The sequence below is a fragment of the Musa acuminata genome, chromosome BXJ1-5 (genome assembly GCF_036884655.1).
Source record: "Musa acuminata AAA Group cultivar baxijiao chromosome BXJ1-5, Cavendish_Baxijiao_AAA, whole genome shotgun sequence".
Taxonomy (NCBI): domain Eukaryota; kingdom Viridiplantae; phylum Streptophyta; class Magnoliopsida; order Zingiberales; family Musaceae; genus Musa; species Musa acuminata.
In genome coordinates, this window is record NC_088331.1 from 43270619 (window position 1) to 43282500 (window position 11882).

At 38.7% G+C, this 11882-nt stretch overlaps 1 protein-coding gene across 4 annotated transcripts; it reads right to left on the reverse strand.

Moving 5' to 3' along the window:
- Nucleotides 1–69: 69 nt before the first annotated feature.
- On the reverse strand, nucleotides 70–11421 carry LOC135584785 (squamosa promoter-binding-like protein 12). Of its 4 annotated transcripts, none has more exons than XM_065184234.1 (6): nucleotides 11225–11419; nucleotides 10234–10370; nucleotides 8773–9493; nucleotides 8241–8377; nucleotides 6402–6665; nucleotides 70–652 (listed from the first exon to the last, which is right to left on the reverse strand). In XM_065184234.1, the coding sequence occupies exons 3-6, from the start codon at nucleotides 9450–9452 to the stop codon at nucleotides 363–365; spliced, it is 1371 nt and encodes a 456-aa protein (XP_065040306.1). In that variant the 5' UTR covers nucleotides 9453–9493; nucleotides 10234–10370; nucleotides 11225–11419; the 3' UTR covers nucleotides 70–362. The 4 variants fall into 4 exon arrangements, with proteins under 4 accessions (XP_065040306.1, XP_065040309.1, XP_065040307.1 ...); XM_065184237.1 differs by lacking the exon at nucleotides 11225–11419 and adding an exon at nucleotides 10639–11198; XM_065184235.1 differs by lacking the exon at nucleotides 11225–11419 and adding an exon at nucleotides 10481–11198.
- Between the last annotated feature and the right edge of the window lie 461 nt (nucleotides 11422–11882).

Genomic DNA, 11882 nt, shown 5'->3' on the forward strand with positions numbered 1-11882 from the left:
CCCTCAACCTGTCAATAAGTGGATCTGATAGTGGTACTCATCTCTATAAATTCCAAAAAAAATTTATAATTACTCATGAGATTCATATATCCATGTAGATAGTGCAAAATTTTGTTCACTGTGCCAATGAACATTACATCAGCGAAGAGGATGGAGGCAGTCATTTAAAGATTTCCAGGACAGAGGACTGATCAAAAATCAAACAGTACGACCGAAACAAAATGGAGTCACACAGACCCACAAGGGGGGGAAGAGGTTTCCCACATCAGAGAAAGCTAATACAAGAATCAAGAAACATATTCTTGAAATGGCCATTAACATGACATGTTAGTGTATATGAGTTGAGCCAAAAAAAATGGGTCTCAGAAGGTAGTCTTGTGCAGTTGAAACTCTGGGAATTGGCTGCCGTTGCTTTGCAGGTTAAGTGGGTACGGTTTGGCCGGGGGCAGCTCATCTTGTTGCTGAATTCCGGTTGTTGTGTTGGTCGGATAGGTAGCAGAATGAGATGCGAGAGTTCTTGCATTCGTAAACTGGAAATCAGAAACAGGTTCCGGATTAGATGGAACCCAGGATTCAGCTGACAGAAGAGAGAGAGCACGCCGAAGATCCGATGCTCCATCCGAGTAAGAAGCATCAACAGGTGCTCCCAGACCTAGAATGCGTAATAAGAGAGAACATGAGACCATCAAATCTTAGTGAAGAATTGTGATGCTTAATTTGACGAGTGAAACAGAAAAATTCCATCACACAAGCACTAAACTAAATGTATTTTACCAACATAACAGCTCTCATGGCATTCATTTTTCGTGACAGAATTATCATTGCCAGATGTAGGAGGCAGAGGATAAATATGTTAAACATTTTCTACAAATGTTAAAACATTCTATACGACTAGTTAAGAAGGTCAAGTAGCTTGAATCATGATATGAATTGCAAACTCATTAGTGTTGTCTAGGCAGTCATTTAAGTTCTGGAGGACCAAGCTACTAAGAAAGTTGATACATCAAGTTATTCATACATAATGTTTGCTCATGACTTTTCTTTAACTCAAATTGTGAACCACAAAATGTAACAGGCATTTCAATTGTCTTAAAGATTTCCCTTCCAAGGGGCACGTGATAATCACATCGAACTCTTAACGCTTCTCTCATTTTGAAAATCCCATGTTAACTCCATGGAATAATGTATTTATCGACCTCTGTTTCCTACCAAATGATAAATACAAATTACCTAAAATTATACTTATAGTAACTTCTGGATCTTTTTTAGCTTTAATCTTAATTTTTCTCCTGGTACTACTAAAATTACACATCAAATGCCCGGTTCTGCTACTACCTAGTGTTTGTCAGCATATCTTGGTACACACATAGTTATAAGAAACACAGAAACTCTTGCATTTATAACACTAATGAAAACTTCATTATATATAGCTTTTATCACATCAATATAATTTTTTTTCTATTTAAAATTTACCATAAACGGATCACTAGGAACTTTGTCAAAGGTTTTTTCGTAAATCAGTGAAACGATGTGCAAGTCTTTCTTCTCAAAGTCTCAATAAATAATTAGCTCCTATAGTTTGATCTTCAGACACACTCAAAATGTTTCACAACAAATAGACATCTTGTATCTTATGCTAAGTTAACTCACCCACATGAAAGGCATCTGTCATTAGCTTAATGACTGTATTAATTGTGCGAAATTGAATATCTCCCTTATTGTTGTATATTGGTACCAAAAAGTTTCATTTATCAGACATTTTCCTAGTGTTCAAAATATTGTTAAATGGAGTGTTCGTCGTGCCGTGGTATACTGCTCGATATGGGCGATATGTACCAATCTGACAGAGGACCGACACGCGAACCGTCCTGTATCAGATAGTCCATGATATATGTCCCTGTATCACCCGATACGAGGTTTGAACCGGGCGGAACGATTGAAATCCAATCGTTATAGACCTGTACCAATCGATAACGATCGGATTTCGATCAATGGCTAGAATTGATTTGGTTCAAACAAATTGATTTGACCATTTGAACCATTTCAAAGGGTTTTTAAACCCTTTCCACCCCTCATTCACTCTCTTCAACCCTTCTACTCTCTCAATCTCTCTCACTCACATCTTTCTTTCATTCTCTCATTTGCACTCTCTAAACTCTATAAAGTTGTGATTTGTGGATTGGATCAAACTTGAGAGGCTAATTTGAGAGGATTAACACCTAAGTTAGATGAAAAATCTCTCTAATCAAAGGTATGTATTCTTTTTCTCGATTTTTGTTTATTTATGAGATGATTAAACCTATTTATTCTATGTTCTCAATGTCTAATATATTGTTTGAGACCTATATGATGGTAAAATATGGTTAATTAAGGAGTAATTGCAGAATCTAATGCTGTCATTAGTTTGTTTAATGCTGATTTAATGGAAATTAGGTGAAATCTTTGTATTTCATGCATTTTAGGGTGAGTTACATGTTTGTGATGGTAGAATAAGTTTAATTAGGTTTTAATTAAGTGACTAATGATTTTAATGATGATATAATCAATTTATAACCCATAATAGATCAATTTAGTATCTTTAATGCCTATCATGTTTAACATGTACATATTTATAACGATGAAAGAGGATTGATTAAGAGGTAATTAACTATGTTAATGCTGTGATTAGTATATTTAATGATGAATTAATCAAATTTTGATCCATATTAAGTCAATTAAATATTTTTTAATGCTTATTAAAGTGTTTGATATATTTATAGTGATGAAAGAGGAATAATTAGGAAGTATTTATTATGCTAATAAAGTCTTATTTATATCTTTTTATAGTCGAGTATTGGCTACAATTTGGAGGGGACGCACCAAGCTTAAGAAAGGTTGTCATCTATGTACTTTCATATACAACAACATCAAGTGGTTGTGTACGTAACCAATCAACATTCGCATTGATTCACACGAAGGTCCACAACAAACTATTGTATAAACAATTGGAGAAACTCGTATATGTCCACTAGAACGTGGAACTAAGGTTACAATAAGCTAAGCTAGACAAGAAATCAAAGGCGGCGAAGATTGATCCCAACGACCTCAATATTAAACGGATTCATAGTCGATGTTAAAATAGGTCAAAGTAGCGGAGAACCAAGAGGATTCTTTATGAGGCGGGAGATCCTTCGTGTTTTATCACCGAGGCAATATAAGAAGAGGAAGCATATCCGCAGCAATAGGAAGCAAGGTTCTCTGTACCGTACCGTACCGACGTTTCGACCCGGGCTCGGTACGGTACGCCCTAGTGTACCGAATATTTTTTTTATTTTTATACTGTAGCATGCTACAGTACAGTACTGTAGCACTATAGCGGTATCGGACGGTCCGCGTACCAATAACCTGTCGGACCGGTACATACCGCCCGGAACGGGCGGTATGCTTCGGTACGACAGACCTTGATAGGAAGATCCCCCTTGGTCAACATATAGTAGGAGTCGGACAAAATCAAGTCAGACTACTCGAGGAACTAGAAACACCCAACCATCACAGTCATCCGCCCAACATGCAAAAGCAAAGTCAAAGAAGAAGGTAGTAACATCAGCTATACCGTTGGAAAGAATCGAGTCAAACTATGAGACACTTTATTAATCGCGTTCAACAACCCACTCGATTCGTAGACATGACAACGACGTAGACAACAGTGCCTCGACCGACGATTGCAATGACGTTAGGGAGTCAATAACCCAATCTACATAGTTTAAGGGTGGTGTATGGACCGAAGAACAATATTTTACGCATGTCACCCAAGATTCAGATCATGGAGCTTAATGAAATATTGGTCAAGTTTATATATGGAAGGGGAAGGGAAAGACAATGGATGATTTTGAACAGATGTAACAAAGTTTACACGACGTAGATACGGAATAAAGCTCATCGTATTCGCAATCATCATATTATGAAAAATTTTATGGTCAATAGTAATACGATGATAGTTGGTCATTCTTCTCCGAACAATAGTACGTTAATCGATCTTATGATACAGAGCAACAAATCAATGGCAAAAATAAAAGTTTCAGCTTTCTCCAACCTCGACACCAATACATGCCACAATCGTACTTGCCTCAAGAGTCGCCTCAAATACGTGTAGTGAACGACGATTAGACTATAACCATCACCATATTGATATACAGAGTTCACCAGTTCCTCAAGGACCATAGGATTCTATCCCAATGGACACCTTCTTATACATCGTAGCTCAATGGTGTATCGGAAAGGAGGAATCACACGCTGTTAGACATGGTGCGGTCTATGATGAGTTTTGCCGACCTACCCGTCTTATTCTGGGGACACGCCCTAGAGTTCGCAGCTTACCTTCTAAATAGAATTACAACTAAGTTGATAGTGTCTACATCATATGAGATATGGAAAGGAAAAAAATCCGATCTTAGTTGTTAAGATTTGGGACTGCCCTGCCCACATTAGGAGACAACCCCGACAAGTTGAAATCAAGACAAAACGATGCAAGTTCGTGAGATATCCCAAGGAAATGAATATCATTTTTATTATCCCGAGGACCAAAAAAGTCTTTGTAGCTAAGAGGGCAGTGTTCCTTGAGAAAGAACACATTCTTGGTGGAGACATAGAATTGCGCAAGGTTAGAGAACTTAGCTCAAGCAATGATTTAAAAAACGCTATGCGCCAAAAAGCGCCAAGGTCCAAAAATGCCCGAGACGCTAGGCGCTCACCCAGGTGCTCGCCCGAGCGAAGCGAAACGCTAAAATATAAAAATATATAATATAATTAATAAATATAATTATTTAAATAAAAAATATGCTATTAAATTAAGAAAAACAAGTACAAAATCATAATGTCACATTAATAAAGTCTCAAAAATCAAAACAATAAAATTTTACATCAAATCTATTGAATTGCTCTGTACACTTGTTATTTATTCTGAAACCTAACAATAATTTTAAATAAATAAAAATTAATAGTATTAAAATCAAAATAATATATTATTAATCTAATAAATAAAAATACTATTATTAGTATACAGTTAGTAATATACTGTTAATATACTGTTAACAGTATAGTGAGAAGAGTGTGAGAAGACCGAGGCTGCTGAGGCAACGGCAGCAGGCGACAGCGGTAGCTGGAGCGGGAGCAGCAAGCGACAACGGGAGTGGGAGTAGGAGCGAGAGCTGCGAGCGGCAGCAGGAGCGACGACAGCAACGGCGAGCAGTGATTGTGGCAGCGACGAGTAGAGACAATAGCGGCGAGCAACGATAGTGGTAGTGGTAGCAGAGAGCAACGACAACGGAGAAGAAATCTCGGCAGCAAAATCATGAGCGTTAGGGTTGAGGAAATCGGGGAAATCGCGAGAGGGAGCCTGATATCGGTGATTTAGTTGGTTCGATTGAACCAACTAAAGCACCGAAGACCAACCAGACCTAAAAATCTGATTCGATCGCTTGGTTTAACCCAGGCGCTTCGGCGCCTCTTTGAAGCGCACCGCCTAGAAATGAAGCGAGGCGCTCGGGCCTTGCCTCACCCGAACACCTAGGCGAGCACCCAAGCGCCTATTGTAATCACTGAGCTCAAGCACTATTCTGTAGCCCGAGTCTATTCAGATACTTAGCACACAAATTCCGACTTTACATAGGTCTGGCAGAGTACCCCATCCTCCTGATATATATATAGGATATATTAGAAAAGAGGATGTTAAGGATATTGATCCTCACACCTACGAGGAAACTATTACGAGTATAGACTCCGGGAAGTGACAAGAAGCCATGAATTCCAATATGGATTTCACATACTCCAACAAGGTTTGGAACCTAATTGATGCACTTGAGAGTATCGTACCCATTAGTTGCAAATGGATCTTTATTTCTAACTTAAAAACCCTAATCTATTTTTCAAGTAATTTTGGAGTATTTTTTGGCCTTTTTTATATGTCGTCGGCATGCCCCATTGTGTCGACACTCGACATGTCAGTACGGGGCAGCACGTATTTTGCTGCCGACTGACCGGCATGTCAATTCGAACTGGTAAGGCAAACGTTGGTTAAATGAACTAGTCAATCTGATTAACCCTCAATTCCCTAATCCTCGAACATCAACAGGAATGTCATAATCCTAGACTCTTTACTTTTTTCATTCTCTTTGAAGCTTTCTTTACCTCGCTTGTCCTAATTCTATAAACAAATATTTGGTTTCTATACTCACCAGTATTTGTATCTCAAAATTAACTACCTATACAAGGCCATTAGATAGTTTATAGAAATAATTCATCCATCTATGTATCCAAGGAGTATGTAATAATTGCAGATAAGCAGGTTGAGAGCATTAAATGCAATAAAATTCGTAAAAAACCGAATCACTTAACAGGTGAGATGAGGGCTGAAGTATTATTACCTTTGTTGGGGGCCTTGTCAGTCATGGCCCTAAATGCCAAGAGCCTGTCCATATCATGGCCACTGGTGGAAATTTTGTTTGATATGTCATTGTATTGTAAATGCAAATGTGCATCAACACTTCCTGGTTCACTAGAATTTACCCAAGACAATTTAGTTGGAATAAGTTTGAAGCCACCCGAATCATCCCATTTGGAACTAACCATGTTTTTCACTTGACCAAAAGGATCTTGACCAAAAATAAGATTTGTCTGTTGTCTACCACCTATAGGGACCATCACAAAGTTATAAGAGGAGGACAGTTACATCAATAATTTACCAAAAGGATAAAACTAAAACAAAATAATCAGCATGAAATGCCCAAGAAGATGAAATGCAATTGTTCACATCAACAGTAGAAAATGATCTACAAGAACATAAAAATCAGAACACATGCAGGTCAAAATTTTGAACGTGTTTTACAACTACGAAAGGTATCTATCTAGTGTGACATCTAAAATATTTTCCAGGACCTCCTCCAGATATAATGTTGAGATACTAATTGCACTCCCAGAAAAATAATTAAAACATTCCTTTGTCTGTTCAGATAACCATTAGGTTCTTATTTTAGCTGCTGGTAGGAGAAACAAGCTGGTTAACATTTTGAATAATGGAGACTTATGTATGGCTATCTGGTACCACTTTGACTTGTAAGCCTAAAGGTAGCAAGCATGTTGCACTTCCATCATTCCATGAGATCCAACAAGGACATGATGGTAGGTCAGTGGCACAATGCAGCAGCTCAAACTGTCTATCTAGATAATCTTCATCATGACCAGATGAAGTACTATCTGAAACAAATGGAACTGGTGTGACTTCAACCAACACAGCTCAATATAAACAAACATAAGTGTAAAACCCCTTGCTTGAAAGGAAAAACTAACTGTGATATTTCAAACTAGCAATGCCAAATATAAATTATGTGTTCCTCATTGAGCTATTTTATCATCTTCTGATACGAAGGAACAGTCATTTGCCTGTAGAATTAATCTAGCACTTCAGTGCTTTTGTACCTCAACATGAGTCACCTCCAAAATGTAAACAGATTCAGCATCAACTATTTTCCTACCAAAACATAAATTGAGCTTTTGATATTTAGATATATTAGCATTATCGATAACCTAGAGAAAACCTACAAAATAATAATTTGTTCCATCAAATAAAATGCATCATTAATTAAGTCAATGTTTTTATCACTTGAATCATCCAAAACAAAAGAATAAAAAGGGTACATGACAATGAATCAACCAATCCAACAGACTAAAATTCTAAATTATGCAAATCATGCTAACAACTAAAGGTTCAAAGAAGAAAGGTCTTTGGAAGTACTATTTACTGGTATACCTTCGAGATAGGATGTTAAAGAACAGAAATAAAAACTCTAAATATGAATAGTATCTAGAGTGAGAATCATAATTATTGGGAAACCATTGTATCTTCCTTCACAATGGAGATTGGAACTACAATTACTACTACTTAAGAACAGAACATCACATCAAACTTCACCTAACTTGAAGAAAGTTACAATTCTTGCAAACAAAAACTCCCGCAAAGTTCCTTGGTTGAAGACGAGGGATAAAAGGGTGTCTGCTATCAGAAAGCAAAAATAAAAAGACAACTTGTTCTCATTACTTGCTTCATCTCAATGTACCTGAAGCAATCCTTTTAACCTACACTACTCTTTGATGCACAATGTCTTAGTCCAACTGCTTAAGTTCTACATGGTAACAGCAACATGAGCTAATATTATAAAATATGTTGAGAGAAACTATTCAATTAGTAACCACAAACTGAGTATTACCATAATATGATGCAGGAAACATTGAAGAAGTGAATGGGATTGTCTCGGGATGGGGTTTGCGTCGACGTGCATTGTGGTCAGATAAGCGTCTTCGACAGCTTCGCTTTTTTTGATCAAACTCGGACAAAACATGAAACCTGGAAGATTATTTTATCTAGAAGATTATTCTGAAACCTTGGATCAGATCATAATTGTCACTAACTAAAAGGAATAAGAAACAGATTAAATCTAAATAATGTGTTATTTAAAAGCACTAGAGATATTTCTGAAGAAGCACTACTGATCCTTCTTCACCAACAACCTTTAACAACTAAACTTTCTCTCACTTTTTAACAACACAAGCATATCACCAAAGAATAGGATATACAATTTAAGTAGCATTACCATGTTTGAGTGGCAAAAAGTTTTTGCTACCTAAATGGGTAAATGCATGTAGAGAAACGTCCCTAAGCCCTATAAAAGGAGAGAAAGAAACAAAAACAACCATCCATGATAAGATGAGTTAATTTTCGAAGAGCAACAAGTGTTTCACCTGCTACACTGTTGACAGAACCTGCGCTCCTGACCAGAAACAATAACCTCAGGAGACTTTGAATGGCTTTCGCAGACTTTGTGCTTCCTATGATAATCTTTGGCTGAGGTCAGGTCAACATTGCAACCTTCAACTTGACAATATGAGTTCTGCATGTGCTGCTGTGACACCTTTGGTTTTTTAATTAAACCAGTGGATAAATTCGTAGAAGACAAAGAAGACGGGTTCTTATTGTTATTCCCTTCAGAAACATCTTTTAAGTGTGTCCTCTTACCAAGCTTCAGACAAATAAGAGGTTTCTCAGGGCCATCTGAGGCCACTACCCTATGCATAATTCCAGTTTCCACCCTGGCTAAATCTTTGTTCTTCTTCAGGTTCTCAGGAGATTGTTCCACAGAGTCAAAGTTGAACTGTGGAGTTCTGCTTATGTCCTTTGATGTAGAACCAACAGATACTGAGATGGAGCTTCTAGATGAACCATAACCAAATTCTGAACCAGAGAAGGCACCAGCATCAGACGAATTTACAGACCCATTTCCATTTGCATGGTGAATCCCACGCCCACCAGCAAATTTCCAGTCAGGCTGGTGTGCGGATTTAGAAATTTCAGCATCTTTTTTGCTGAACAGGGTCAAGGTTTCCCAGTCCCAATGTAAAGGTGTCTTCAAGGTCCAATCCATCCCGAAACAAACACTTGCAGAAAAGGTCCAAAATTTCAATCCTGCTCATCATGAAATGTGCACAAAAATCAGTCTATGATGTAAGGAGCTGATTCAAGCAAGAAAATATAGTAAAAAATTTCAGGACTTACAAGTAGACATACTTCAAAGTTAAAACAAATACTTGGGTCCAGACAGTTTCCAACAATGGTCCAACTATAGAGCTAAAGTATTTGTGGGATCAGATTCTAAGAGGAGACAACAAAAGCAGCTAGAAACTTTAACAACAGAAAATGGATGAGAAAGCAAACACTTTATCCCTCTAGGAATCATGCACACTAGACTCCTGTAACCCAGCTACACTTATCTACCATTGTGGAAATGTTCTAACTCTAAAGCGTGTCGGCTCTCTTTCTGTTTTCTAACATTCAGCCAAAAAAAAAACAAACACAGTATAAAGGAAGATCTCTCCATCATCACTGATATAGTTCTGCCAGGAATCACTAGGTCTGTCCCACCAGGAGGCAGGTGAACCTACCAACACAAAAAAAATCATCATTGTTCTCCAACAAAACTTTATAGTCGAGCAACTCCCCCAATAAGACTCCATCCTCGAACCTCTTCTCCGCTGTGACTTCATCTTCTGATTCACAAAGTCTAATCTTTTTTGTTTACCATTCTTTATTTCTCTCTAAATAATATTAACCAACTAATTTTCTTCTCACATAATAAGATATTTTACGTTTTACAACATGCTAGCACATCACATGCTAACAGTCAACATGAGAAAAAAATATCTAACCTCTGCTTCAGAAGAAAGAGTAGTGGAATCCCTCTGCAACCAAGTTTGTGTTCTTCTCGTTCCACAGCAGTCCTCTTTATCCAAAAATTCAAGGTCGTAAACAGATCTTTCGCCTTGCCGGTTGGCCTGCCACCGGTCTACGCAAAAAATACATCGCCACAAATGAAATTTTGAAGAAAGTGTCTGCCAACTGAAAGGAGAAAAAAGACTTTATGCGATAGGTCAAGACACAGAACCGCAAACGCACGTAAAAATCAATCAATGCATCGCTTTTAGTTTTTCCCCTTTTCACAGTAGCCCCAGAGCTCAGCAGTAGCAAAAAATCTACACTGCAAACAGGCACATGGTTTCTGACACAGAGCACTCAGTGCTAGCAGAGAGCTGTCGAGTTCTAGTTTCCTTTACCTCCCAACTTCCAATGCATTACTAGTGCACTTTGCGTCGAGAGAAGAACAGCCTTTGTCGTGTTTTGGGTCTTTTTCTTAAATTATCACAACCCAAACGAAGAAAAAAGACCGACAAAGATGAAATCTTTGGTTGCAAAGAATTTTACTCCACAATCTTTCCTCTGCCCTACTATCTGCCTTGCCATAAACGATTCAAGATGCAGTCTTGCCCCACGCTTTCCCCTTTTTACAAGCTTGGAAAAAGCGGATCCATCACCTTCCATGTAAGGAAGAAGAAGGACAAAGAAAATCCAATGTCACCCAATTCTGCAAAAAAGATACCGATCTCTACCGGCTCCCCTGAATCTTCTTCTACTTCCCTCCATAAAAAAAATATAAAGAAAGAGAATAAACTGACAAACAAATACTAAAATAAGAATCTTTAAGCAGCTCGGCGGTCAACGGCGACCCATGTATTGCAGTTTCCTTAGGGTTCACTGGGAAAGCAGCCGGGACCAGCAATTAATGCGGGGCTTCTCGATCAAAATCGAGTGCCTACAACGCACGTAAGGGATCTGAGAGCGAAACAGCCATCGAGAGGTTACCTCGCCGCCAGAACCAAGTGGCACGCGTCGGTTAGCGCTCACAAATCTCTCTCTTCTCTACCGACGCTACTAACGGTGCCGTCCTGCGGAGTTGTCCCGCCGATCTCTCCGGGCTCCAGGGATCGCTTGAAGCAGGAATCAATCGAGCTGGAGGAGAGATCTCCAGCTTCGGGGCGACGACAGGACGAAGCGAGACGGCCGCGACGCGGTGGAATTTTAAGACCGAATGAGGGGCAGAATGGGAATAAAGAGGAGACTTTTGCTTCGCTCGAGAAATAGAGATACCCCACAAATTAGCGTTATCTACGGGAATGCCACTCTGCAGGATTTCCACGTGGTGTAACGGGGATCAAAGACGAAGACACCCTGAGGTCGGTTCTGGTCACCTCCAAGTGACGGCTGATCCGTTTCTTCCCTTGCGACCGCGGCGTTCCCACGTTGGACGCTTGTGTGGCCCGTCCCGACCAATACGTTGAGGGTTGACTGGATCAGCCCCGTAACTTTTCGAGGGTGACGCGGCCTCATCAAGAACGTCCGAAACTACGTTAACCCTATAAATTTTGGATCTTTTTATCCGTAACCTCTTATTATTATTATTATTATTTTCTAAAAAATATTAATAATAAAAAAATAATGTGAATAGTAAACTTCTTAAATT

What these genes read in the sequence shown, in the direction of transcription:
- LOC135584785 (XM_065184234.1), bottom strand. Translation starts at nt 9,452, where the DNA reads ATGGATTGGACCTTGAAGACACCTTTACATTGGGACTGGGAAACCTTG. An exon ending in TTCTGTCAACAGTGTAGCAG is followed by an intron (nt 8,378 to 8,772) that starts GTGAAACACTTG and finishes ATAATCTTCCAG; the next exon opens with GTTTCATGTTTTGTCCGAGT. An exon ending in GTTTCCTGCATCATATTATG is followed by an intron (nt 6,666 to 8,240) that starts GTAATACTCAGT and finishes TGGTCCCTATAG; the next exon opens with GTGGTAGACAACAGACAAAT.